Here is a 24,188-nt window from a genome sequence, read left to right as displayed (position 1 = left end):
CCCCTCCTTGAAGCCCATGTCAAAATCAACGTGAAAAGATTATCAATCAGTGCTGCAATGCTTTTCATTAGTCAACATTTTTCTTCCTTCTCTGTAACCATTCCTTCCTTCTAGTCACCACGAAACCCAGAAGTGAAATTTACCCATTTTAAGTTCTGTGCTAAGGCATGTTTTGCAGTTACAACTACAAATATAAAAGAGTCTCATATTTTACACACTGTAACTTTAAAGAATTTGAGTCATGTGCACCTGATCTGAAGGCCTTAATGCTGTGCTGGCTTACATATTATCTGATAGTGTAGAGATTATATAACTATAAAGATCAAAAACATTTCAAATGCATCTTGACTGTTAAGATGCCAGAGCTAATTCCCAGTAAACTTTACAGACTACAGTCCACGGAACAGAAGTTTCACTATTCCTATTACCCTACCCAGATCTTCAACTGTTCAAACACCTAAAAGGTTTAAGTAGATATTTCAAATTGCAAAGCATAAGAAGCCCAAATACAGTGATTTCCACATTCAGCCTACAAATCAAAAAAGCAGCATTATGGTGTTCCTTGTGGCTACAAGAAGACACTGAACAGCACATCTGCCTATTGGTTCTGTCTTCAGCATAAAATTACCACAGAGAAAATATGCCAAGTTTCTCTACCCTAGCTAATAGATGTTAAGTCTAGAATAGTGTACTTATTCTTCAGAGGAGATAAAACCAGACCACAAAGAACCCAAAGATTAAAAGAGCAAGAAGAGGTTCAGGAATTCCCTAGGAAGACTCCGCCCCGTGGATCCCACAAAGAGTAACGGGACAGGGCCTGCAAGCTGAAGGACATGTTAGAGCAGAAGCAGAATATACTCTTGAAACCCAAACTCATAATAATTTATTATGTCATGCTTAATCCCATTAGAAATCTCCACTAAAAAAAAAAAAAAAATCAGATTTGGGGGTAAGTCAGTCTTCCCCACATGAAACAAAATTTACCAGTTAAATAATTCACTTTAAAGACTAGCTGGACACAGTAACAACTCTATTCTTGAATGGCAGTCTCACATCTACTTACGTAACTACATTAAGTGCAAGTTCAGCAGAGTGACACCTCTCCAGCTTCTGTTTCAGAGCAGCAACTTCTTCAGGTCTGGGTGGTTCGTATTTTTTTACCAAGTTTCTCATGCCTATGTGGAGAGTAATAAAAGGATTTAAACCAGATAATAAAAAGCCCTGTTCCCATAAGGTAGTTAAATAATTTCCCATCTAGTTTTGGGAAACAAAAGCACTCCTGAAATGTGATTATTCTCAGTGTTAATATTGTTCCACATTAAAATCCAGTGGCCACCATACTTCAAGTTATTATAGCCATCTGCTGCTTAGCCCATATCATGTACAGCTAAAAGATAAACTTGCTCTACTAGTATTTTTTTCCCAATCTTAACCATGGTTACTTTTTGTTCAAGTTTTACAGGCTGTTAAAAAAGCTCTACATGATTTAGTAAAGACATGCTTTGTCCCCTGCCACCAACCATATTCCTAATATTCTATCCTACAGATTGGGCTTCCCTGGTGGCTCAGAGGCTAAAGCGTCTGCCTGCAATGCGGGAGACCTGGGTTCGATCCCTGGGTTGGGAAGATCCCCTGGAGAAGGAAATGGCAACCCACTCCAGTATTCTTGCCTGGAGAATCCCATGGACGGAGGAGCCTGGTGGGCTACAGTCTATGGGGTCGCAAAGAGTCGGACATGACTGAGCGACTTCACTCTTCATTCATGATCCTACAGATGGAGGGCTGAGAGTATACTTATTTACAAAAAAAGCCATTATTACGTAATTAGTAATGAAGGTAGCATGCTTAGTAAAAACATGTCAGCCATCCTTTGCTTTAACAAAATGTGAAACTTTAGACAATGAAGTATCACCAAGAAAACAAAAATGTCCTCATTAAGCTAAAACATTCAGTGACTTTAAAATCGCAGAAACATCCTCTACCTAGTCTATATTTAATTCAGCTACAATAAACCAAAGACCATAAGTCACAAGATTTATTAGGAGAACAAGAGATCCAGGGCTTGCTGTTAGTCAGCCACGTGCTCCAAGTGACTGACTTATTTCATAATGCAAGCAAAGCAGTGTTTTCAACTAAATTAATACTTGTGACAACACCTTTAGGACAGTATCTTTGTGTGAAAAATTATGAATAAGGTGCCTTAATATCATTAAAGCTCTGAGTGTTAACAAGAGCTAGTATAGTAAAACAAGTGGAGTAAAATAAAGCTACCCAGAGAATCACTAACAAAACTGTCACGTGTATACACACAGCACAGTGAGTTACCTTTAAGATCTCTTCTACCTACTAAATTCCCTGATCCTAGCGTCTATAGCCAAATCACAACTAGCTTTGGAAGTGAACCCTCTAGTGGTAAAACTGAAAACTTACAGTTTTATGATTCTTAAATCACAAATCCGTTTTTCTCAAGAGGGAAGCCCTCAAGAACATTTCAAGCAAAGAACTTATATAGTCTGAAGCATCTTGACTTTTGAAACAAAAGATGCAAGTACTCCATCATCCAAGATCAAGATCTGCAATCTCATATTTCAGTACTTATAGATTTTATTAACAAGGACAACTGGCACAAATGGTTTGGAAACACACTGATTTTTAACTCTAAAGAATAGCCCAACAGCCCTGAGCATGCAGTGTGACACGGGCAAGAATGAAACCGGAGAGGACTGGCTAACCTAGCCAGTAAGACAGGTGGAGGCTCTCACTCAACCTAACACATAGCTAAGGGAACTATATTCAGTATCTTGTAATAACCTATAATGGAAAAGAATCTGAAAAAGAACACATACACACACACACACACATATATATATATAACTGAATCACTTTGGCATACACCTGAAACTAACCCAACTATATTTTTAAAAAGTGAAAGGAAAAAAAAAACCCAACCCTCAAGACAGTGTTTCTCAGCATCGATAGTACTGACAGCAGTTTGGGCTAGATGATTCTTTGTCATGAAGTGCTGTGTTAGTTTCCTAAGGCTGCTATTAAAAATTACCACAAACTTAGTAAGGCTTATTAAAATCACAGGATGGATTCCCCGACAGTTCTGAAGTCCAAGAGTCTGAAATCAGTTTCACTGGGCCAAAAGACAAACACTGGCACGGGGGTTTCTCTGGGGGCTGGCAGCATTCCTTAGCTTGTGGCTACATTACTCCAATGTTCAGGGCCGGCATCTTCAAATCTCTCTATTCTGTCTTTACATTGCCTTCTCTGTCATACCTCCTCTGCCTTCCTCTAATAGGGACACTTGTGATTACATTTAGGATAATCCAAGATAATGTCTTTAACTTGATAACATCTGCAAGCACTTTTTTTTTTTTTTTTTTTGCCATATAAAGCAACAACATTCGGTTTCCAGGGATTATGACAGCTATCTTTGGGGAGCCATTTTTCAGCCTACCAAGGGGCTGTACTGTGAGTTAGAAAATGTACAGCAGAACCCTTACCTCCACATACTAGGTGATGGCAGCACCCCCACCCCCACCCCCAAAGTTGTAACCACCAGGAATGTTCATAGATGGAAAAAAAAATTCACCCCGTGAAGAATCATGGCTTTTGTAATACCAGATAAGGAAGTGACTAGCAAATGACACACATTAACTAATTAAAGCTAATTTATCTACAAAATAGAAGTTTCCAATTTAATTAGCCTTTAGTTCCCTAAGACCTTTTTTAGTGCTCATATTTGCATACACTTTAAAAGGTAAAAGGACCTTGTTTTGAATCTCAACCCTTTGTGAATCTCATTAATATTCTTCACTTTCCTAAAAAGTTATGTGTAAAAACTACTTCATGTACCTTCTATTTGTTCTTCACCTTCATGATACAATAATAAGTAAATCTAAACAATAACTTGTAATCTCAAGTTAAAATGCCAGTGAGTTACTTATTTACAAAGTAACTCTGTGATAGAACATTTTATAAAGCGTTCTGTTTTACTTACTTTTCATTATATCTAGTAATTGTGACAGGGAAGTTCTGTTCTCCTTGAGCATCAGACTTTCTGATAAATAACTGGAAAAGAGAGGGGAAAAAATGTTTTAATCTATCACACACATCTTAAGAAAATATGACATCATAAATTATTTTTCTTCATGTTCTTCATCAAGGTGAATTTTTAAAGAAATTTACTTGAAAACTGTTAAATAACAATACTTTGAACTTTACTAAAACTATAATCTCTCTTACAGTCTTAAGAATCCACTACAAATTGTACTAGGTTAAAAATGGTTAATGTTCAAGTTAATTTATTTAACTTCCATAATATATTCAGAGGCAAAATGATATGAAAATATTAGTAGCAATACTCTAATACTTTTGATGTTAAATGTTTAATATTTAATATTTAAAGCCTATCAGTCTAACTTTACAGGTGAGGAATCTGAGTCACAGGGACAGACAAGTCATGAATAAAGTCAGGGAGTAGCAGAACTGGAACGTGGCTCTAGTAAGAATTCTCTCGCCTATTATCAAGTCCATGTTAACTATAATTGCTCTTCTTGAGACAAACAGGTATTCCTGATAACCAGTAAGAGTATCACCGCAATCTATTACATCTTTTCTGCATCAAGTGAAGTCGATCAGTTGTGTCCGACTTTGCGTTCCCTTGGACTGTAGCCTACCAGGCTCCTCTGTCCATGGGATTTTCCAGGCAAGATTACTGGAGTGGGTTGCCATTTCCTTCTCCAGGGGATCTTCCCGACAGGGATCGAACCCAGGTCTCCCGCACTGTGGCAGACGCTTTACCCTCTGAGCCACCAGGAAGCCTTTCTGCATCAAGTCCAAATCAAAGGTGTTAATAGTGGGTTGGCCAAAAGGTTCATTTGGGACATCTTACGAAAAACCCAAAAGAACCTTTTGTCCAACCCAACAGTATTCCTTAAATGGACATAAAGCTCAGTTAACTGTTTTCCTGGAACCAATGATAGTTATTTCTATATTTATATTTTTAGCCACTCTGAGGTTTTATATACTTGAACTTGATCTATAATTAATAACAGCCCAAGTGAACAGATTCTCAAAGTAACCTTTGAGAATAATCTTTCAAACATAAATGTAATAAAAACTGTTAATTTTTCTCTTAGGTGAAATAAAGTTACAAAATTTAGACAATTTTTAAAGAAATTTTGTTGCTATATGTCTTTTAAACTATCAAAATTATTTAAATTATACTACAAAATTTTGATAACTACTTTTGCTATTATATTGTCTTCATCCAGTGTGGGAATCCATTTTAAATATGGAAATCAGTAACTCCCGTAACAGCTAATACATTTCTAGTTTTCAGTAATTCAAAGTAGCAATTAGTTTTTTTTTTTTTTCCTTTCATGCTTCTGCCGTCTTTTTTTGTTTCTCTTCGTTACCTAAAAAGTCAAACTAGGAGATGTGAAGTAAAGCTCTAAATCCAATGACAAAGAAGGACCCCAAACCAACAACAGAATGTTCCATAAGTAATTATCTTAAAACATCATTCAGATTATAACAACAGCACAAAGGCTTTCCCCTTTTGGAATCAGTAATCAACATAAAAGAAATTCCCACGTATCCCAAAAGTTGGAAAGGAAGTCAGAAGTTAAAAATTATTTGAAAGTATTTTCTCAAAGGTAAAAATGCCCAAATGTCTATAGTATCTGGGAATGCAATGAAAGTGTATTTAATTTGTAGTGAGCCCAAGGTACTATGGGGCTTCCCTGGTGGCTCAGATGGTAAAGAATCTGCCTGCAGTGCAGGAGACTCGGGTTCAATCCCTGGATTGGGAAGATCTCCTGGAGAAGGAAATGGCTACCCACTCTAGTATTCTTGCCTGGAAAATCCCATGGACAGTGGAGCCTGGTGGGCTACAGTCCAAGGGGTTCCAAAGAGTTGGACAAGACTGAGCAACTAACACTTCCAACTTTCAAGGTACTATAATTTCACCTTCACCTGCCTATCTGAAATTATAACTAAACTTCTAAGATGAAATAAACTCGAATTTAGACCTTAGGATCCTTCATCCTCCTCTATTGATATAAGAAAAACCTTACCACTAGCATATAAACTGCATAAGATACAATGCTTAAACAGATTAAGCTAACAACTGGTTATCTGAATTGTGGAAATGACTTTCTTCCCTTACACTATGGAAGCTCCACACTTGCAAAATCCATAGTATCAGTTTGTATGGCTGTCCTTCCTAACTAGAGTAAGGATAGCTTGTTCAGTCTTAAATTTCTACAGTATAGTAGAGTGCATGATATATAGACGGCAATGTGGGGGGAGGAAAAACTTCCACAAAGGTTTGCTTAGTAAATGAAGGTATAGATCATTTTGGGATTAAATGTATATATTAATATACAATTGATAAGAAGCATACCATAAATTGAACAAAATATAAACCCACAATCCCTTATCTTGGATTTGTTTTGAAATTCAGAATTATTCATGTCTTAGAAAGCTAACATGGTATACATACCATGAAATGTGAAATCTTTCAGAGTATATATATACTGACCCAATGTCTCTGGGGCTGTATCATGTAATCAGTTATATTAATAGCCATGCAAGGAAACTTACAAATATTCCCATTCAGTTGAATAAAGACTAAATCACATCTGTTCATGTTTCCTGCCACCATATCAATGGATTTTGAAATTACAGACAAGGGATTACAAACATAGAAAAGTTTAAATTTAGAAAGTTTTACCATCTTTCTTCCTCAGCTATTTTAGGAATGAATCAAGCAGAAGTTCAAAGGTATAAAGAAATTAAATGTGAAAGTTTAAAAAGTCTAACTTACTACTTGCCTGGGCTTGAGTTAATTATAAACGAATACAATAAGTATCTAATTAACCTCTGTATAAGATATTACTGTAAGAATCACGTGGATTTAATTCATGTAAAGTGCTTATCACAGAACACAGCTCTCAGTGTGCACTCATGTATCAGCTATTACAGTCTACAGCTCACTGAAACTCACCTGGACATTCTCTAAAGCATCATTCATTCAACAAGTCTTTACTGAACTCCACGTGCCATACATGGAGATTAATGGTAAAACAAGGAAGATGTATTTGTTGCACTCACACTGCTTACCAGTTCCCAAAACTTCTAAGTTTTCCATAGATTGATAGCTGTTATCAATCTTTTGGTAACAGTAGATTTAATTCTACTTTGATCATAAATGGATCATTTTAGCTCAAAAATATCTTCCTCGATTTTTAAATATTTCCTTAAAAGGTGATTCCAAGTCTTCCCTCAGTTGTCCTCACCAATGCTCAAGCATAGGAACACGAAAGACTGCAGTCACAAAGTGAAACTTACTTAAAAACTTGGGACTCCAGAAAGGAATACACCGAGGGACTGAGTCTGATCTAAGTTAAAACACAAAACAATACCTTTCCATAGTAATTCCTGCTCTGGATGCACTAGATAAAATGGCAGTCAGAGCAATCTGGGAAGGTGTGTATAAAAGGTGAGCATCCGTCAATGCAACTCTATTAAGAAAGTCATCAGCTGTTTTCCTCAAAATCTCTGGATTCTCCAACAGGGGATAGCGTGTCTAGAAAGAGAGTTTGCAAATATTATCACTTCTGAAGGTTTAAAGGAGTAGTAACAAGACAAAAATATTTATATAAACCAGAAAGTGCTCAACACAGAACACTTTTATATGTGTAGCCCCTGTAAGCCACATTTAGAAACCAAAGCGCCACTTCATTTTGATCTGAAATTCTTTCTACCAGAAGTTTACTTTTCGGAAGTAAATGGAAATGAATCTTGGTTTGATTATAGAGTTATTTTTAGTATATGCCTAAGATATATCAACCATCCCTTGTAAATGCTCAGTCATGTCCAACTCTCTTGGCCCTCGATGGACTGCAGCCTGCCAGGCTACTCTGGAATTTTCCAGGCAAGAACACTGGAGCGAGTCGCCATGGCTCCCTCGAGGGGCCTCCCCGGCCCAGGGACCGAGCCTGCGCCTCCCGCCTCTCCTCCGCCTCCCGCCTCTCCTGCGCCGGCAGGCAGGCTCTGCACCACTGAGCCACCTGATGATCCCCTGTTTTCCAACAGTCTCTACCTAATGAACCCTAATCCTGAACCCTCAGATATACTTCAGATATCCACAGTCAAGTCCCAGAGCAGTTAGAAACCTTATACTCTGAAACAAAACAGCCAGAGTCAGTTGCGCACTCAGACCCAGTTCTTGTCATTACCCCCAGATGCCTGCCCTAATATTACAAACCCAACACTCTGACCACAGCGCTCCCTTTCCCAGAACCCAACACTTCACAGCTGTTCGCTGACTTTCTCCTCAGAACCTCTGGTTCCTTATCCCCATACTTGCTCCTACTCACCAGTGTCCACTGGTTCTGATTTTCCTCTTTAATTCCCTGCCCCAGTACGCTGCCAACGTATTTCCAGCAAAACGTCAACAGCAGTCAAACTCAACCAACCTTCTTTTCAACTGTACCCAGATTTCTGGGTCCTGCTAAAGAAAACAATACAACCAAGAGGTCCGGAAATATCCATATAAATTCAAGCTCACTGACCTCAAAACAGCTCTCAACACTGCCTAGCTATGATGATAATATTCCGTTGAAAATGTGTTCTCCCCCTTTTTGGTGATTAAACACTTTCCACCTGACTCAAAGTCTTTGATAATTCTCAGAAACTTCACTGCTCTCAGAAAATGAACTTTGCTGATAACAAAGACACTGTTTCCTGCTACAGTCGGATCCCCAGGCATAACATCATCCTTCCCTGTCTTCTCCTCTTTTCCTCCACTGAGAGAAACAGCCAATTCTTCTACGTTGCTTCGAAATCCCGTAACAGGCCCTTTCACCACACTCCAGAGGAAACCTCAAGCTACATATATTCGGTTGCGTTTCATGAGTTCTCTGCATCAGTTTCTTACACAAAACACAACAAAAAACTGTTCCTTTCTGCTCGCAGTTCCCCCGTCCCCCATCTTCTCAATCATCCCACCTTCTTTTTCCACTTCAAAGACAAGCAATTTAATCCAAGATATGGATGTATTTTCTCACCTTTGATTTATTCCCCAACCAGCTCCAATCTGCTTTCTTCTTCCACACTCCACAAAGACTAATTTTACCAAGATCACAAATCACCTTTGGCACTAACTCCAGCAAATGTCAACTTTTACTTTGCCTGAATTCTGAGCAGGTTTGGAGAGCTGTCCCTGATCATATTATAAAAGCATTCTACTTCTCCAAAAGTCCTACCTCTCTGGATATTCTTTAATCTTCTTATTTTTCTCTAGCTGCCCTTTAAATAGTCCTTACGACCAATCCACTTGAAATCTTCCTGGGGCAGTCATGCCCAAATCTATACCTCCTGCCTACCCATCTTCTCTGACCTCCAGACATAAACATCTACCAACAATCTACCTGTATCAATCACAAACAATCTACCTGTATCAGACACAATCTACGTGTATCATAAATGTACCACCATCTACCTATATGCTCAGGCCAGAAAACTGGGGATTCTCCCACGGTCTTCACTCTCTATAGGCAATCATTCTTCAAGCTCTACCAACTCTGCCCATCTCCCAACCCCAAGAAGCTCTCTCTGTACCCAGTGCCACTACATGAGTCAAACCAACCATCTTCTGTCTGAACTACTGTTCCTGGGATCCCTTCATCCATTTGAATCCATTCTCCGCACTGTGCCTGACACGTAACCCAGATGTGCAATGAACACCTGGTGCAGACTGATGCATGAGCTGGCCAGCATGCTTTTAAAGCTGCAAACCTGATCATGCCACTCCTCAGCCTTGACCCCTTCACTGGCTTCCTGTCACTCTATTCAAAATCTGTAACGTTGCTTCCACAGTCTAGACTGCCTTCCACTCAGGCAGACATCCCCATCTCTCAGTTCTGTTTAGGTTGTTTAGTGTACCATGGTTTTTAAATTCTAGGCCTTTGGCCAAAGAAGTCTCTGAGCAAGATGCTCTTCTACCACCCAGTCTCTACTCTTGCTTTGAATTTCACCTTGTTACACTTTCTCAGAACTGTCTCCTCTTCCTCTCAATCTGCCATCTCCTTCTAAAGCACCCTGTATTTCCCCTTCTGTTAACACTTAGCACACTGAATATATGATACTTTCTTGTGAGACTATAAGGCCTATAAAGTTGAGGCTGTTCCTGTCTAGTTCTTGGCTAATCCTTAAGCACCATGTTTGGCACACAGAAAGCACCCAAATTTTGCCACTCAAGATGGACGGACCAATTTCTGACTTCTGTTTACTTAACTCACACTATTCAAGTCCTTCTTCAAGACCAAAACGAAACAACTTTAGTTGCTTTTGTTAGTGTTCTGACAAAACATTTTATTTACTGTTACTTTTGATGCTTACATATTGATTTTAGTTCACAAGGTCCTAAAAATAGAAGTCACTTAGCAATCTTCTAGTTTAAAATTAAGCCTTTTGTATCCAAGACAGTATACTTGAGTTGGAAGAGTTAAGTCTTTAAAAGTGTTACTACAAAGACACAATCGTCTTCATTAGGGTCCCTGGGCTGGTATTTGCAAATCTACTAAGTCAGAAGCTCTGGGACTAGTCTGACAATTTCAGTCAATAAGCCCTCCAGGTGGTTCTGAAGCACTGAAGCACACTGAAGTTTGAGAACTATTGCCCTAGGAATCCAGGCCAAACTCATATTTTAGTTAAGCCCATCAAGATCATTATAAATTATAGCAAAATTTTGATTCTTTTAACAATAGCAAAGGAGTTCACTCTACCAATTTACTTTACATCAGCAAGATTACCTTTAAATCAATGAGAAAGCCCTCAAAGGGTCTATAAGGATTGTGGACAATAAGGTGGAAATTAAGTTGCTGTATAAGAAGCAGTTCATATTCCAGAATCTGTTCGAGTGCTTTCTCTTGTCCAAGAGGGCTCTCCCGCAGATTTCCAACAAACTGTGGACTAGATACATTGAATTCATCTACTTTGCAAGCCAAAAATGCACAAGTGAGCCTAGAGGAAAAAATAAGGGGAGGGATATGTATAAAATAATGAAATATTTCTAAAAGTATGTTCTAAAACTGCCTAATATTCACAAATGACTATACTAGACATCTTTGGAAATTGGTTAAAAAAAACGTTTCCTGTTTAATCTTTTTATTCATAAGGTGACTAAAGCTGTAGGTTGAACTGTATAATAGTGTCACAGCATTCAATTATTAACTTAATGGCAGTTCAGCCTAAACATCTGGGGAAACAAAATAATAGGAATAAGAGAACTCAGCATCATGAAAAACAAATGGAAGAAGGAAAAAAAAAAAGCACACACATAAGTACATATGGGCCTGGGAAGAAAGTTACGTCAGAGAAACATTATGACAAGCCATCAGTGGAAGTCTCTAAGGGCATTTAAATAGAGGGTTATTACCTCAAGAACAAACCTATTAAACTCCCATGGCTGCTACGTAAACTTTAGAGTGAGAAAGATTACCACAGAAACCAATATGGGACGTACCAAGGGCCTGACCAAGACTGGTGGAAATGAGAATAAAAAAGAAGAAATATACAGGGACAGTACGACCGACAGCAAGTTCTTTGCTACGTTTCATACTAACTTCATCTTTAATGATAAGCACAGTGCTTAGCAGAGACCAGAAACAACAGATCTTTGTTCAAGTGAAATGAACAGGGAACTACAGGACTTATAAATTTGTAGAGAAAGAGGAGTGACCGTAAATGATTCTCAGAGCAACTGAGCGAAGAAAGGTTCCACTAACAGAAAGATATTAGGGTAGCTAATTTGAGAGAAACAGAATGTGAATTTGGACAAGTGCCAGTACAGATGTCATCAGAATTTCAGGGAGCGATCTTCATTAAGTTCAGAACAGAATACAACTATAAATTACCCTTTATTAGGAAGTCATTTTCACACACATACATGCTCACATAGTAAAAAAGTATTCTTAAGTGAAAATCAATAAATTATACTTACATTATTATCCGGGGGTGATATTCCATTACTGAGTTATTAAGATAAAAGCGCTTGAAATACATACAAGCTGTACCCTAAGATTAAAAATACACATATTATCAGAACCTATCACACATACAAGTTGTTCTGTATTAAAAAAAAAAACTTATTTATGCAAATATTCCTTTAAAAAAGTCACTGGTAAAAAATGCCAAAACTTATTTTTTCTTAACTCAAAATAAATTGTGATAAATTACTACAGAAAAACCACAGCCAAAAGACCTTCTGTTGTCCTTCCCCACCTACTTTGGGTTAGCCTTCTTGTGGTCACTGACTTCAATTAAAAACTGTATGCTGGTTTTCTACAACAGGCTCCCCATTCCAGTATTCATGGGCTTCCCTGAATACTGAGGCTCAGATGGTGAAGAATCCGCCTGCAACGCAGGAAACCTGGGTTTGATCCCTGGGTCGGAAGATCCCCTGGAGGAGGGCATGGCGGGCTACAGTCCATGGAGTCACAAAGAGCTGGACATGACTGAGTGACTAAGTATACACATATACTTGTATAATTTATACAAATGATCAAAGCTTAATCAGTCTTATAAAATATTGATAGAATAACACTGTTAGAGCAATGAGTCTTCTCTTTAAATCCACTCTAGATCTGTGATCTAACCGTGATCACTGCTGCCAAACCAAACAGCAGCAGCAGCACCTACCACTTACTGACCGCATCCCAGTGCCACACTTTGTGCCAAATTCACAACTATTACCTTATTTTAATTCTTATAACAATTTGGTGAAGTGTGCTATCTCTACAGAGAAAGAAACTGAGTATCAATGAGGTTAACTGACTTGCTCAAGGTCACACATCTAACAAGGAACAGGGATGTTTTCAACCAAGGTCTGCCTGTACTTTTAACCACTATTTCATTTGGCTAGAACCAATGAAATAAATATCTATTTTAGGATGGAAAAAACATATATCTTTTTAAGTACTTCTAAAGTTTAGTTTGGTCACTTTACATGAAACAAACATCAAAACTATCAGTTATAAAAAATAAGTTATATAAAGGCAAATCCACAAAGAAGTTTACTCAAGGATTCAATTTCTTCACCTGAAAAGATCACTTAAACCTACTGCCTCATGTTATAGTTTTCCTATCAGAAAAGACTAGGACCAAATCTGGAGATGGAAAGGAAGTGATGGAAGTCTGATTAAAAAAAGAAAATACTATGAATACTTTTGGACTATATTTTCAATATACTTCATTTATCAATTTTAAAAATGGAGATTATTTACTAGGAGCTTATTCTTTTGTGAGTCATAGATTATTCAATCAGTTTAACTTTAAAATGTATGATCTACTTTCACTTAAGACTTTCATATTTGATATTCACAACAAATCTCTGAGGTAATATGGAAAATATAATTTATATGCATCCCTTTTTTTAATCTTGCAGCTTTTAAATTTCAGTTTATTTTCTATCAACAAGAATACACATATCCAGATGGCAAAACAAAACAATACTCCAGTAGAATAAGTGAAGTGGAGACACACAATCTACCTATAAGAATTCAGATTAAGGATGGAAGAGATCGATGATCCAAAAACTCAGAAAAAGAAGAGGCACAGATTAAGAAGATAAAAGAAGTGTTTAACAAAGAGTGAGGAAATATAAAGGACCAACAGAGATGACCAATACCTTAACTCAAATAAAAAATACATTAGAACTCTACCCAGCAAGGCTCTCATTCAGATTCAACAGAGAAATCAAAAGCTTTGTAGATAACCAAAAGCTAAGAGAATTTAGCACCACCAAACCAGTTTTACAACAAATGACAAAGGAACTTCTCTAGGTGGAAAAGAAACGGCCACAACTAGAAACAAGAAAACTACAAACGGGAAAGCTTTTATATACCAGCAAAGGCACATATACAGTAAAGGCAGGAAATCATCCACACACACAGCAGCAACTGTGAGGAGAGTACAAACGCAGGATGTTGAAAATGCATTTGAAACTAAGAGACCTGAAACTTAAAACAACCTAGTGTACATTTACACACACACACACACACACACACACGCACACACACAGGCTTCCATGGTGGCTCAGTGGTGAAGAATCCATCTGCCAATGCAGGAGACACAGGTTCAATCTCTGGGTTGGGAAGATTCCTTAGGGAAGGAAACGGAAACTCCCTCCAGTATTCTTGCCAGGGGAAATCTCATGGGCAAAAGAGCCTGGCAGGCTATAGTCCATGGGGTCACAAGAGTCGGACATGACTTACAGACAGAAACAACTATATATATATATATATAAAATCCTCATGGTAACTGCAGACCAAAAATCTACGATATACACACACACAAAAAGGAATCAAAACAAATAATAATGAACAAAATGGCAATAAGAACATGCACATTGATAATTACCTTGAACGCAAATGGATTACATGCCCCAACCAAAAGACATAGACCGGCTGAAACAAGACCCATATATGTACTGTCTACAAGAGACCCACTTCAGATCTAGGGACACATACAAGCTGAAAGTGAGGGAATGAAAACAGATTCCATGAAAATGGCAATCAAAAGAAAGTTAGAGTATTGAGGCTCACATCAGACAAAACAGACTAAAGATTTAAAAAGGATTAGATTAAAAAAGGACACTACATGATGATCAAGAAATCAATGCACAAAGATATAACAACGGTAAATACAGTTGCATCCTGCATAGGAGCTCCTCAATATATAAGGCAAATCCTAACAGTCAAAAAAGGAGAAAAGGACAGTAACACAGTAATAGTGGGGGACTTAAACAACCTAGACAGCATATTAAAAAGCAGAGACATTACTTTGCCAACAAAGGTCCATCTAGTCAAGGCTATGGTTTTTCCAGTGGTCATGTATGGATGTGAGAGTTGGACTATAAAGAAAGCTGAGTGCCGAAGAATTGATGCTTTTGAACTGAGGTGCTGGAGAAGACTGTTGAGAGTCCCTTGGACTGCAAGGAGATCCCCACCAGTCCATCATAAAGGAGATCCGTCCTGGGTGTTCATTGGAAGGACTGATGTTGAAGCTGTAACTCCAATACTTTGGCCACCTGATGCAAAGAAATGACTCATTTGAAAAGACCCTAATGCTGGGAAAGATTGAGGGCAGGAGGAGAAGGGGATGACAGAGGATGAAATGGTTGGATGACATCACTGACTCAATGGACATGAATTTGGGTGAACTCCAGGAGTTGGTGACAGATAGGGAGGCCTAGCGTGCTGCGGTTCATGGGGTTGCAAAGAGTTGGACATGACTGAGCGATTGAACTGAACTAAACACCCTACTTACATCAACAGACAGATCATCCAGACAGAGAATCAATAAGGAAACTCAGGCTTTAAATGACACATTAAACCAGACGGGTTTAATTTAAATTTATTGAATATTTCATCTGAAAGCGGCAGAATAAACATTCAAGTGTACAGGGTACACTCAGACAGATTACATGTAACCCATGTAAGCCTTGATAAACTTTAAAAAACTGAAATCACATCAAGCATCTTTTCCAACCACAATGCTATGACATTAGACATCAACCACAAGAAAAAAACTGTAAAAAACACAAACACTTGGAGGCTAAATAATATGCTACTAAACAACCAATGGATCGCTGAAGAAATCAAAGAGGAAACCAAATTCCTAGGAACAAATGAAAACCAAAGCAGGACAATCCAAAATCTTAGGATGCAGTAAAAGCAGTTATACAAGGGAAGTTTATAGAAATATAGTCCTACCCCAGGAAATAAAAATCTCAAGCAACCTAACCTTACTCTTAAAGCAACTAGAGAAAGAACAAATAAAAGCCAAAGTTAGCAAAAAGAAAGAAATCACAAAGATCAGGGCAGAAATAAATGAAATTAGACACAAAGAAAATAATAAAAAAAATCAGTGAAACTAAAAGCTGGTTCTTGGAAAAGATAAGCAAAATTGACAAACCTTTGGCCAAACCCATCATGAAAAACAGGAGAGGGCTCAAATCAATAGTGAAAAAGGAGAAGTTACAATGGATACCACGGAAATACCAAGGATCTCACAAGACTTGTACAAGCAACTATATAAAACAAACAGCCTAGAAGAAATGGACAAATTCTTTGAAATGCAAATCTCCCAAAACTGAACCAGGAAGAAATGGAAAATAAGGACAGACCAATTGTAAGCACTGAAATAGAAACTATGATTAAGAATCTCCCAAACAAAAGTCTAGGACTAAATGGCTTCATGGATAAATGCAATCAAACATTTAGAGCAGGGGTCCCCAACCTCTGGGATCCAAGGCCTGATGATCTGAGGTGGAGCTGTTGCAGTAGTAATAGAAATGAAGCCCACAATACAGTAATCTGCTTGAAATCACCCCGAAACCATCCCCACCCCACCCCTCCAGGTCCACTGAAAAACTGTCTTCCACAAAATAGTCCCTGGGGCCAAAAAGGTTGGGGACTACTGATAAAGAGAATAGTTTAGAGACTAGTTAACACCCATCCTTCTGAAACCCTTCCAGAAACTGCAGAGGGAGAAACATTCCCAAACTCATTCTATGAAGCCACCATCACCCAGATGCCAAAACCAGACTGATACCACAAAATAAAACTACAGGCTATTAGTTCATCACTCATGAACATAGATGCAAAAATCCTCCACAAAATACTAGCAAACTGAACTGAACAATACATCAGAAAGACCATTCACAAGGGATTCCTTGGTGGGTCAGTGGTAAAGAGGCTCAATCCCTGGTCTGAGGAGACCCACGTGCTGTGGACCAACTAAACCCACGTGCCACAAGTACTGAGCCCGTGCTCTAGAGTCCGGGATCCGCAACTCCTGAAGCCCGCATGCCCTAAGGCCTGGGCTCTGCAGCATGGGATGCCACCCAGTGATAAGTCTGTGTGCGTCCAACCAGAAAAGCCTGTGCAGCGAGGAAGACTGAGCACAGCCACATGATCACACACCATGACAAGCGGCATTCTTCTTAGGCTACAAGTATTTTTCAATATCTACAAATTAATTACAGTGATATGCCACATTAACAAAGTGAAGAATAAAAACTATATGATCATCTCAATAGACACAGGAAAAAATCTGACAAAAATCCAACACTGATTTGATTAATACTCTCCAGAAAGTGCACAAAGAGAACCTACCTCAACACAGTAAAGGCCATACATGACAAACCCACAGCAACATCACGCTCAACAGTGAAAAGCTGAAAGCATTTCCTCTATCATCAGAAACAAGACAAGGATGTCCACTCTCAACATTCTTACTCAACAGTTTTGGAAGTCCTAACCACAGCAATCAGAGAAGAAAAAGAAACAAAAGGAATCCAAATTAGAGAAAAAAAAATATGTCACGGTTGGCAGATGACATTATACTAAACACTGAAAATCCTAATGATGTTACCATAAAACTACCAGAGCTCATCAGTGAATTCTGTATAGTTGCAGGATACAAAATTAATACACAGAAATCTCTTGCATTTCTATATACAAATAAAAGATCAGAAAGAAATATTAAGGAAACAATTCCATTTTTGACCACATCAATAAGAACAAAATACCTATGAATAAATACACCTGAGGAGGCAGAAGTCCTGTACTCTAAAAACTGTAATACACTGATGAAAGAAATCAAAGATGACAAAAACAGATGGGAACATATACCATATTCCTGATTGAAAGAATCAACAATGTCAAAATAACTATATTACCCAAGGTAATCTACAGATTCAATGCAATCCTCATTAAATTCCCAATGGCAGTTTTTGTAAATCTAAAACTAAAAAAATCTTAAAATTTGTATGGAAACACAAAAGACCCCAAACAGCCATACCAATCTTGAAAAAGAAAAACAGAGCTGGAGGAATGAGGCTCCCTGACTTATGACTACACTATTAAGACACAGTAATTAACACAGAATGGTACTGGCAAACTATCAGAATCTGCCTGCAATGCAGGAGACCCCGATTTGATTCCTGGGTTGGGAAGATCCGCTGGAGAAGGGATAGGCGTCCCACTCCAGTATTCTTGGGCTTCCCTCCTGGCTCAGCTGGTAAAGAATTCCACAATGTGGGAGACCTGAGTTCAATCCCTGGGTTGGGAAGATCCCCTGGAGAAGGGAAGGCTACCCACTCCAGTATTCTGGCCTGGAGAATTCCATGGACTGTACATGGGGTCACAAAGAGTCAGACACAGCCGAGCAACTTTCACAGGCAAACCAACAGACACATAGATCAATGGAACAGGATAGAAAGCAGAGAAATAAACCCATGCACTCATGGTTAATCTCAACAAAGGAAGCAAGAATATATAATGAAGAAAAGACATTCTTCAATAAGTGCTGCTGGGAAAACTGAACAGCTACCTATACAAGAATGAAATTAGAACAATCACTAACACCACACACAAAAATAAACTCAAAATGGATTGAAGATCTAACTGTGAGACCAGACATCATAAAACTCTTAGAGGAAAACAAAGGCAGAATACTCTTTGACATAAATCACAACAGTATCTTTTTGGATCCACCTCCAAGGGTAATGAAAATAAACAAATGAGATCTAATTAAACTTAAAAGGTTTTTGCACAGAAAAGGAAATTATAAACAAAACAAAAAGACAACCCTCAAAATGGGAGAACTGCAAACAAAGCAACCAATAAGGGATTAATCTCTAAAATACAAAAAGAGCTCATGTAGCTCAATATTTAAAAAAAAAAAAAAATGTGCAGAAGATATAATATAGATATTTCTCCTAAGAACATCTACAGATGGCCAAAAAGCACATGAAAAGACGCTCTGCATGACTAATTACTAGAAAAGTGCAAACAAAATATACAAAGAGGTATTACTTCACACATATTAAAACGGCCAAATTTTACAAACAATCCATGCTAGAGAGGGTGTGGAGAAAAGGGAACCCTCCTACATTGCAGTGTAGAATGTAAAATGGTACAGACACAATGGAGAACAGTATGGATGACTCTTAAAAAACTAAAACCTGAGCTACCATATGATAAACAATCCCACTCCTGGGCATGTATCTGGAGAAAACCATACTTCAAAGATACATACACCCCAATGTTCATTGCAGCACTCTTTACAACAGTTAAGATATGGGAGCAATCCAAATGTCCATCAACAGAGGAATTTAAAAAGAATATGTGGTACACATATACAATGGAATATAACTCAGCCATAGGCAGGTGGCTCAGTGGTAAAGAACCAGCCTGACAATGCAGGAAACATAAGAGACATAAGTGATATGAGAGAAGTGAAGTCACTCAGTCGTGTCTGACTCTTGGCGACCCCATGGATTGTAGCCTACCAGGCTTCTCTGTCCAGGGGATCCTCCAGGCAAGAATACTGGAGTGGGTTGTCATTTCCTTCTCCAGGGATCTTCCCGACCCAGGGATCGAACCTGGGTCTCCCGCATAGTAGGCAGACGCTTTACCATGTGAGCCACCAGGGAAGTGAGGTGGGTTCAATTCCTGGGTCACGAAGAGGCCCTGGAGAAGAAAATGGCAGCCCACTTCAGTATTCTTGCCTGGAAAATCCCATGGACAGAGGAGCCTGGCAGACTACAGTCCACGTGGTCATAAGAGAGTTGCACATGACTTAGCAACTAAACAAAAAACAAATATTCCATTTGTAGCAACATGAATGGACCTAAACATTAACATACTAAGTGAAGTCAGAGAAAGACAAATATCATATGATATCACTTCTATGTGGAATCTAAAAAATTACACAAATGAACTTATTTACAAAACAGAAACAGACTCACAGACTTAGAAAACAAACTTTTGATTAACAGAGGGGAAAAGCGGGGGATGAGGGATAAATTAAGTTAAGATTAAAGTATACACACTACTGTATGTAGATAAACAACAAGGACCTACTGTATAACACAGGAAACTAGAGTTAATACTCTGTGATAACCTATATGGGAAAAGAATGTGAAAAAGAATATATATATGTATGCTGCTGCTGCTGCTAAGTCACTTCAGTCATGTCTGACTCTGTGCGACCCCACAGACGGCAGCCCACCAGGCTCCTCCATCCATGGGATTTTCCAGGCAAGAGTACTGGAGTGGGTTGCCATTGCCTTCTCCAAGATATATGTATATGTATAACTAAGTCACTTTGCTGAAACATAACACTGTAATCAAATGTACTCCAATTAAAAAAGAAAGAGGATAGAAACAATTACAGAGACAGCATATACAAATCCATATAGCCAAAAAGTTTTAACTACCTGTTTTTCCTCAACAATACCCTATCACACTACAAACACACAGAAGCACACAAGCACATACACAAACATCCGAATCAAAGACATGCGAACCCAGAGGGAAAGTAATTTTTTTCTTTCCCTATAAAATGAGAATGTCATGACATATCCAGCAGACCTCAAAATTCTTTTGATATGAAATGATTTTTGAAACATTGTGTAAGATACAATGTAAGAATTCATAATTAATGCATTTATTGAAAAATACGTGACAAAACAAATATTGATGCATAAATTATATATATAACTAAGGTGCATTTTTAGTAAAGTGGATAGAGAATTGAGTTAAATATTTATAACTGGTCATAAGTTACCTTGTAAGATTAATCTTTATAAGCTCTTGTAAGTTAGCTACAGGACTTGATACTTCATTACTACTAAAACTTACCACAACAGATCTTGGCATTGCTGGCTTAAACACGGAACAGAATTCCAATAATCTTTTCTCATAATATTTGCAGAGCGTTATTTCTTCATGAGGCTCAAGAAAGACTGGGTCATTTGGAAGAACCTTTAGATCAAAAGTTAGAACAAAAATAAGTATCTAATAAATTAGACAATCTTAATATTTCTCTGTGCAAATTAAGCTTTTATCTCTAACCAAAGGGAAATGTACCTCATTTTCTCTTTATAGAATTGCTGCTGCTGCTGCTAAGTCGCTTCAGTGTGCATGACTCTGTGCGACCCCGTAGACGGCAGCCCACCAGGCTCCCCTGTCCCTGGGATTCTACAGGCAAGAACACTGGAGTGGGTTGCCATTTCCTTCTCCAATAGAATTGCTGCTGCTGCTGCTAAGTAGCTTCAGTCATGTCCAACTCTGCAACCCCATAGATGGCAGCCCACCAGGCTCCCCCATCCCTAGGATTCTCCAGGCAAGAACACTGGAGTGGGTTGCTATTTCCTTCTCCAATGCATGAAAGAGAAAAGTGAAAGTGAATTCGCTCAGTCCTATCCGACTCTTAGCGACCCCATAGACTGCACCCTACCAGGCTCCTCTGTCTAATATTACCCAAAAATAAGTTTTAAAAAATAGTCAATAAACTAAAACTGTGCCACAATTTCATAACTTCTCAGAATGTCAGCTGAATATTTGCTTCACTAAGGTATAAGCAAACGTGAGGAGCATGTATACATTCACAAGTTTGATGTCACTTTTACAGATCAAAAGGAAGAAATCGTCAATGGTTGGAAAACTTTCAATAGCCCTTTCTCAGTCGGTTATTGAGTCACAGAGGTTGAAGTAAAAATCAAGTGTCTCAAGGATAATTCTGACCCTTACTTAACATATTACCTCTTCTGCATCTCTACAAAATTTCTACAAAATACACTGTAGGGTTAATAAATACTACAATTTTACTACAAAAATATCTATTTGGTGCCACTACTGGTTTAATTAGGGACTTCCCTGGTGGCTCAGATGGTAAAGCGTCTGTCTACAATGTGGGAGACCCGGGTTCGATCCCTTGGTTGGGAAGATCCCCTAGAGAAAGAAATGGCAATCCACTCCAGTACTATTGCCTGGAAAATCCCATGGACAGAGGAGCCTGGTAGGCAACAGTACATGGGGTCGCAAAGAGTTGGACAGGACTGAGCAACTTCACTTTCACTGGTTTAATTACAACTGCCAAAAAAGGTATGTTGAGTCCTAACCCCAGTACCTCAGAATGTGAGAAAATAAGGTCTTTGCAGATACAATTAATTAAGATGAGGTCCTACTGAAGTAGAAGAGGCTTCTAATCCAGTATGACTGGTAGCTTTGTAAGAACATATAGAGACACAGGGAGAACACTCTGGAAAGAAGAAGCTAGAGGCTGGAATTGGCTGCCACAAGCGGAGAGACACCTGGGTTACCAGAAGCCGAAGAGGAAAGGGTCTAGAAGTTGTAGAGAGCACTACTCCACAAACACCGTGGACTCACACTTCCAGCCTCCAGAACTCAAACAATAAATCTCTGCTGTGTTAAGTCACCTAGTGTATGGCATTGTGGCCGGCCTAGGAAACTAACACAGGTGGGGCTCATTTTATAGAGACAGCATGGCATTGAGATTCACAGGACAGCTGAAACCAGATTCCATGGGTTCAAATCCTGGCTCTGCCACTTACTAGCAATATAGCCTGAGAAGTTATTCAACCTCTCCGTACTTCAGTGTCCTCAGATGTAATGCAAGGATAGTAACAGTATCTACCTCATAGGGCAATTGTGAGGACTGTGCTAAGTCGCTTCAGTCGTGTCGGACTCTGTGCGACCCCATAGACGGCAGCCCACCAGGCTCCCCCTCCCCGCGGGCAACTATGAGCTAACAGTTGCCAAATATTGAAAATTTAGCAAAGGAAGTACTAGTCTGTACAGCACAAAAATAAAATGATATGAAGTAAACGAGTTTCAGGTAGAAGTAAAACTGGAAGGGCGTGACTGACAGACTAGAGTCCCAACCTTCTGTGGTCAATTGGTTCGTGCTAACGGCGTCTCATCCCCTTCCTCTGCCCTGCCCCATCCAATCAATCCACTCCTTCCCAGAAAGCTCTTTCAGAACAGAATCTGACAAGATTAATTTCCCATTTATAATCTTTCTAAGCTTTCCCATCTCTCCATCACAGAGTTCAAACTACTTACTTCCGCTTACAAGTTCCCTGCCTGCGTTCTCCAGCCTTTCAAACACTGCTTCCGCCACACACGATCGAGAGCGTTCCAGAGACCAGCTCTGCGATTTCTGAACTCCTCCTTTGCACCTGTGGCTCTGTCCGCCGGGAAAGTCCTTTCCCCATCTTCTCCACACCAGCCACTAAGAGAAACCTACCCCCGGTACATTAGCATCGTATAACGTGTCTTCTTGGCCTTGTTACTGACTATACAGTCCGCCGCTCGACTGAGGGGATGGACGGCCTTGTCCGTCTCCTTACCCACTGTACCTGGCAAGGTGCTCGCTGTTGATTAGATGGATAAACGCGCTCTGCGCCGAGGAGGCGGGAGGGAGGTGTGGGGTAAGTCCTGGGGGTGGGGGGGACAGGCAAGAGTTTACAGAGCCCGAGGCCGAAGGGCGGCAGCCCGAGCCCTCACCTTCCCGTTCGCCACCGCTTTGCATTTGAATTTGCGGTTGGCGTCGGCCCGCAACCGCGCCAGCTGCTCCTCGCTGGCGAAAGTCCAGTGCCTCTTCTGGCTACTGTTGTGGTACATCGGGAGATCAGAGGCGAGGCCCAGCGAGTCTCTGGAGAGAAGACCGCAAACTGTACAAAACCTGACGTTAAGCACCTAAGCCACCTCCGGGATCCCGAGGAAGCCAAGTCAGGACAACCCGGCGCGGGGGCGATGACGTCAACCTCACGTGGTACTTCCGTCCCCAGTCGCGTTTCCGGAGCGAATTGGGAGGAGAATGGCTCCGGGCGTCTCCGGACTGCGCCTGCGACTTAAGTGGGCGTGACCCACAGAAGCCGCTCCTCCTTTACGAGAGCCTGGGCCCTAGCTCCGCCCCTTCCCGACAAGATTTAAAGGAGAAGCGACGCGGAGGGCTGTTCAAAAGGGAACTATCAATAAATTGAGGGCTTGTGGAGGCTAACCTGAACAATTTAACGTGGGACGATCAGAAGTGAGGAAAGGACTTGAGAGGGTATCAACTTTTAAATAGGGATGGTTCAGAGGAGGCCTCAGTAAAAAGGTGACATTCTGAGCAAAGTTTTGAAAGAGTTGGGTGGGGCTAACAATTTACATGGGGATGACATGGGGGCCGATCATATTGAACAGCCAAGATCGTAAAGCAGAAGCATTCCTGGTTCTCTTAAGAAAGTATCTCTGGAGCGGTACCAAATTCTTGGCTTCAGAGAGACAGGAACATGGTTGGAACACTAGAAG

At 39.5% G+C, this 24,188-nt stretch overlaps 1 protein-coding gene across 3 annotated transcripts in view; it reads right to left on the bottom strand.

The window, feature by feature from the left end:
- The window catches only part of CCNH (cyclin H), a 28,096-nt gene extending 4,382 nt beyond the window's left edge, over positions 1-23,714 (bottom strand). The window contains exons 1-7 of one of the 3 annotated variants that reach the window (XM_040239412.1): positions 23,400-23,714; positions 20,730-20,852; positions 12,020-12,093; positions 10,830-11,040; positions 7,437-7,600; positions 4,007-4,077; positions 1,064-1,175 (exon numbers count right to left, since the gene is read on the bottom strand). In XM_040239412.1, coding sequence (XP_040095346.1) covers positions 1,064-1,175; positions 4,007-4,077; positions 7,437-7,600; positions 10,830-11,040; positions 12,020-12,093; positions 20,730-20,852; positions 23,400-23,516 — 872 coding nt within the window. In that variant the 5' untranslated portion in view covers positions 23,517-23,714. The remainder of the gene's footprint in view (positions 1-1,063; positions 1,176-4,006; positions 4,078-7,436; positions 7,601-10,829; positions 11,041-12,019; positions 12,094-20,729; positions 20,853-23,399) is intronic. The other 2 variants (XM_040239411.1, XM_040239413.1) reach the window with 2 other exon arrangements.
- Positions 23,715-24,188: the final 474 nt, after the last annotated feature.

Source organism: Oryx dammah, unplaced genomic scaffold (genome assembly GCF_014754425.2).
Source record: "Oryx dammah isolate SB20612 unplaced genomic scaffold, SCBI_Odam_1.1 HiC_scaffold_5, whole genome shotgun sequence".
In the NCBI taxonomy this organism is placed as follows: Eukaryota; Metazoa; Chordata; class Mammalia; order Artiodactyla; family Bovidae; genus Oryx; species Oryx dammah.
Note: the sequence above shows the minus strand (reverse complement) of the source record. Positions and strands in the feature narration are given on the sequence as shown.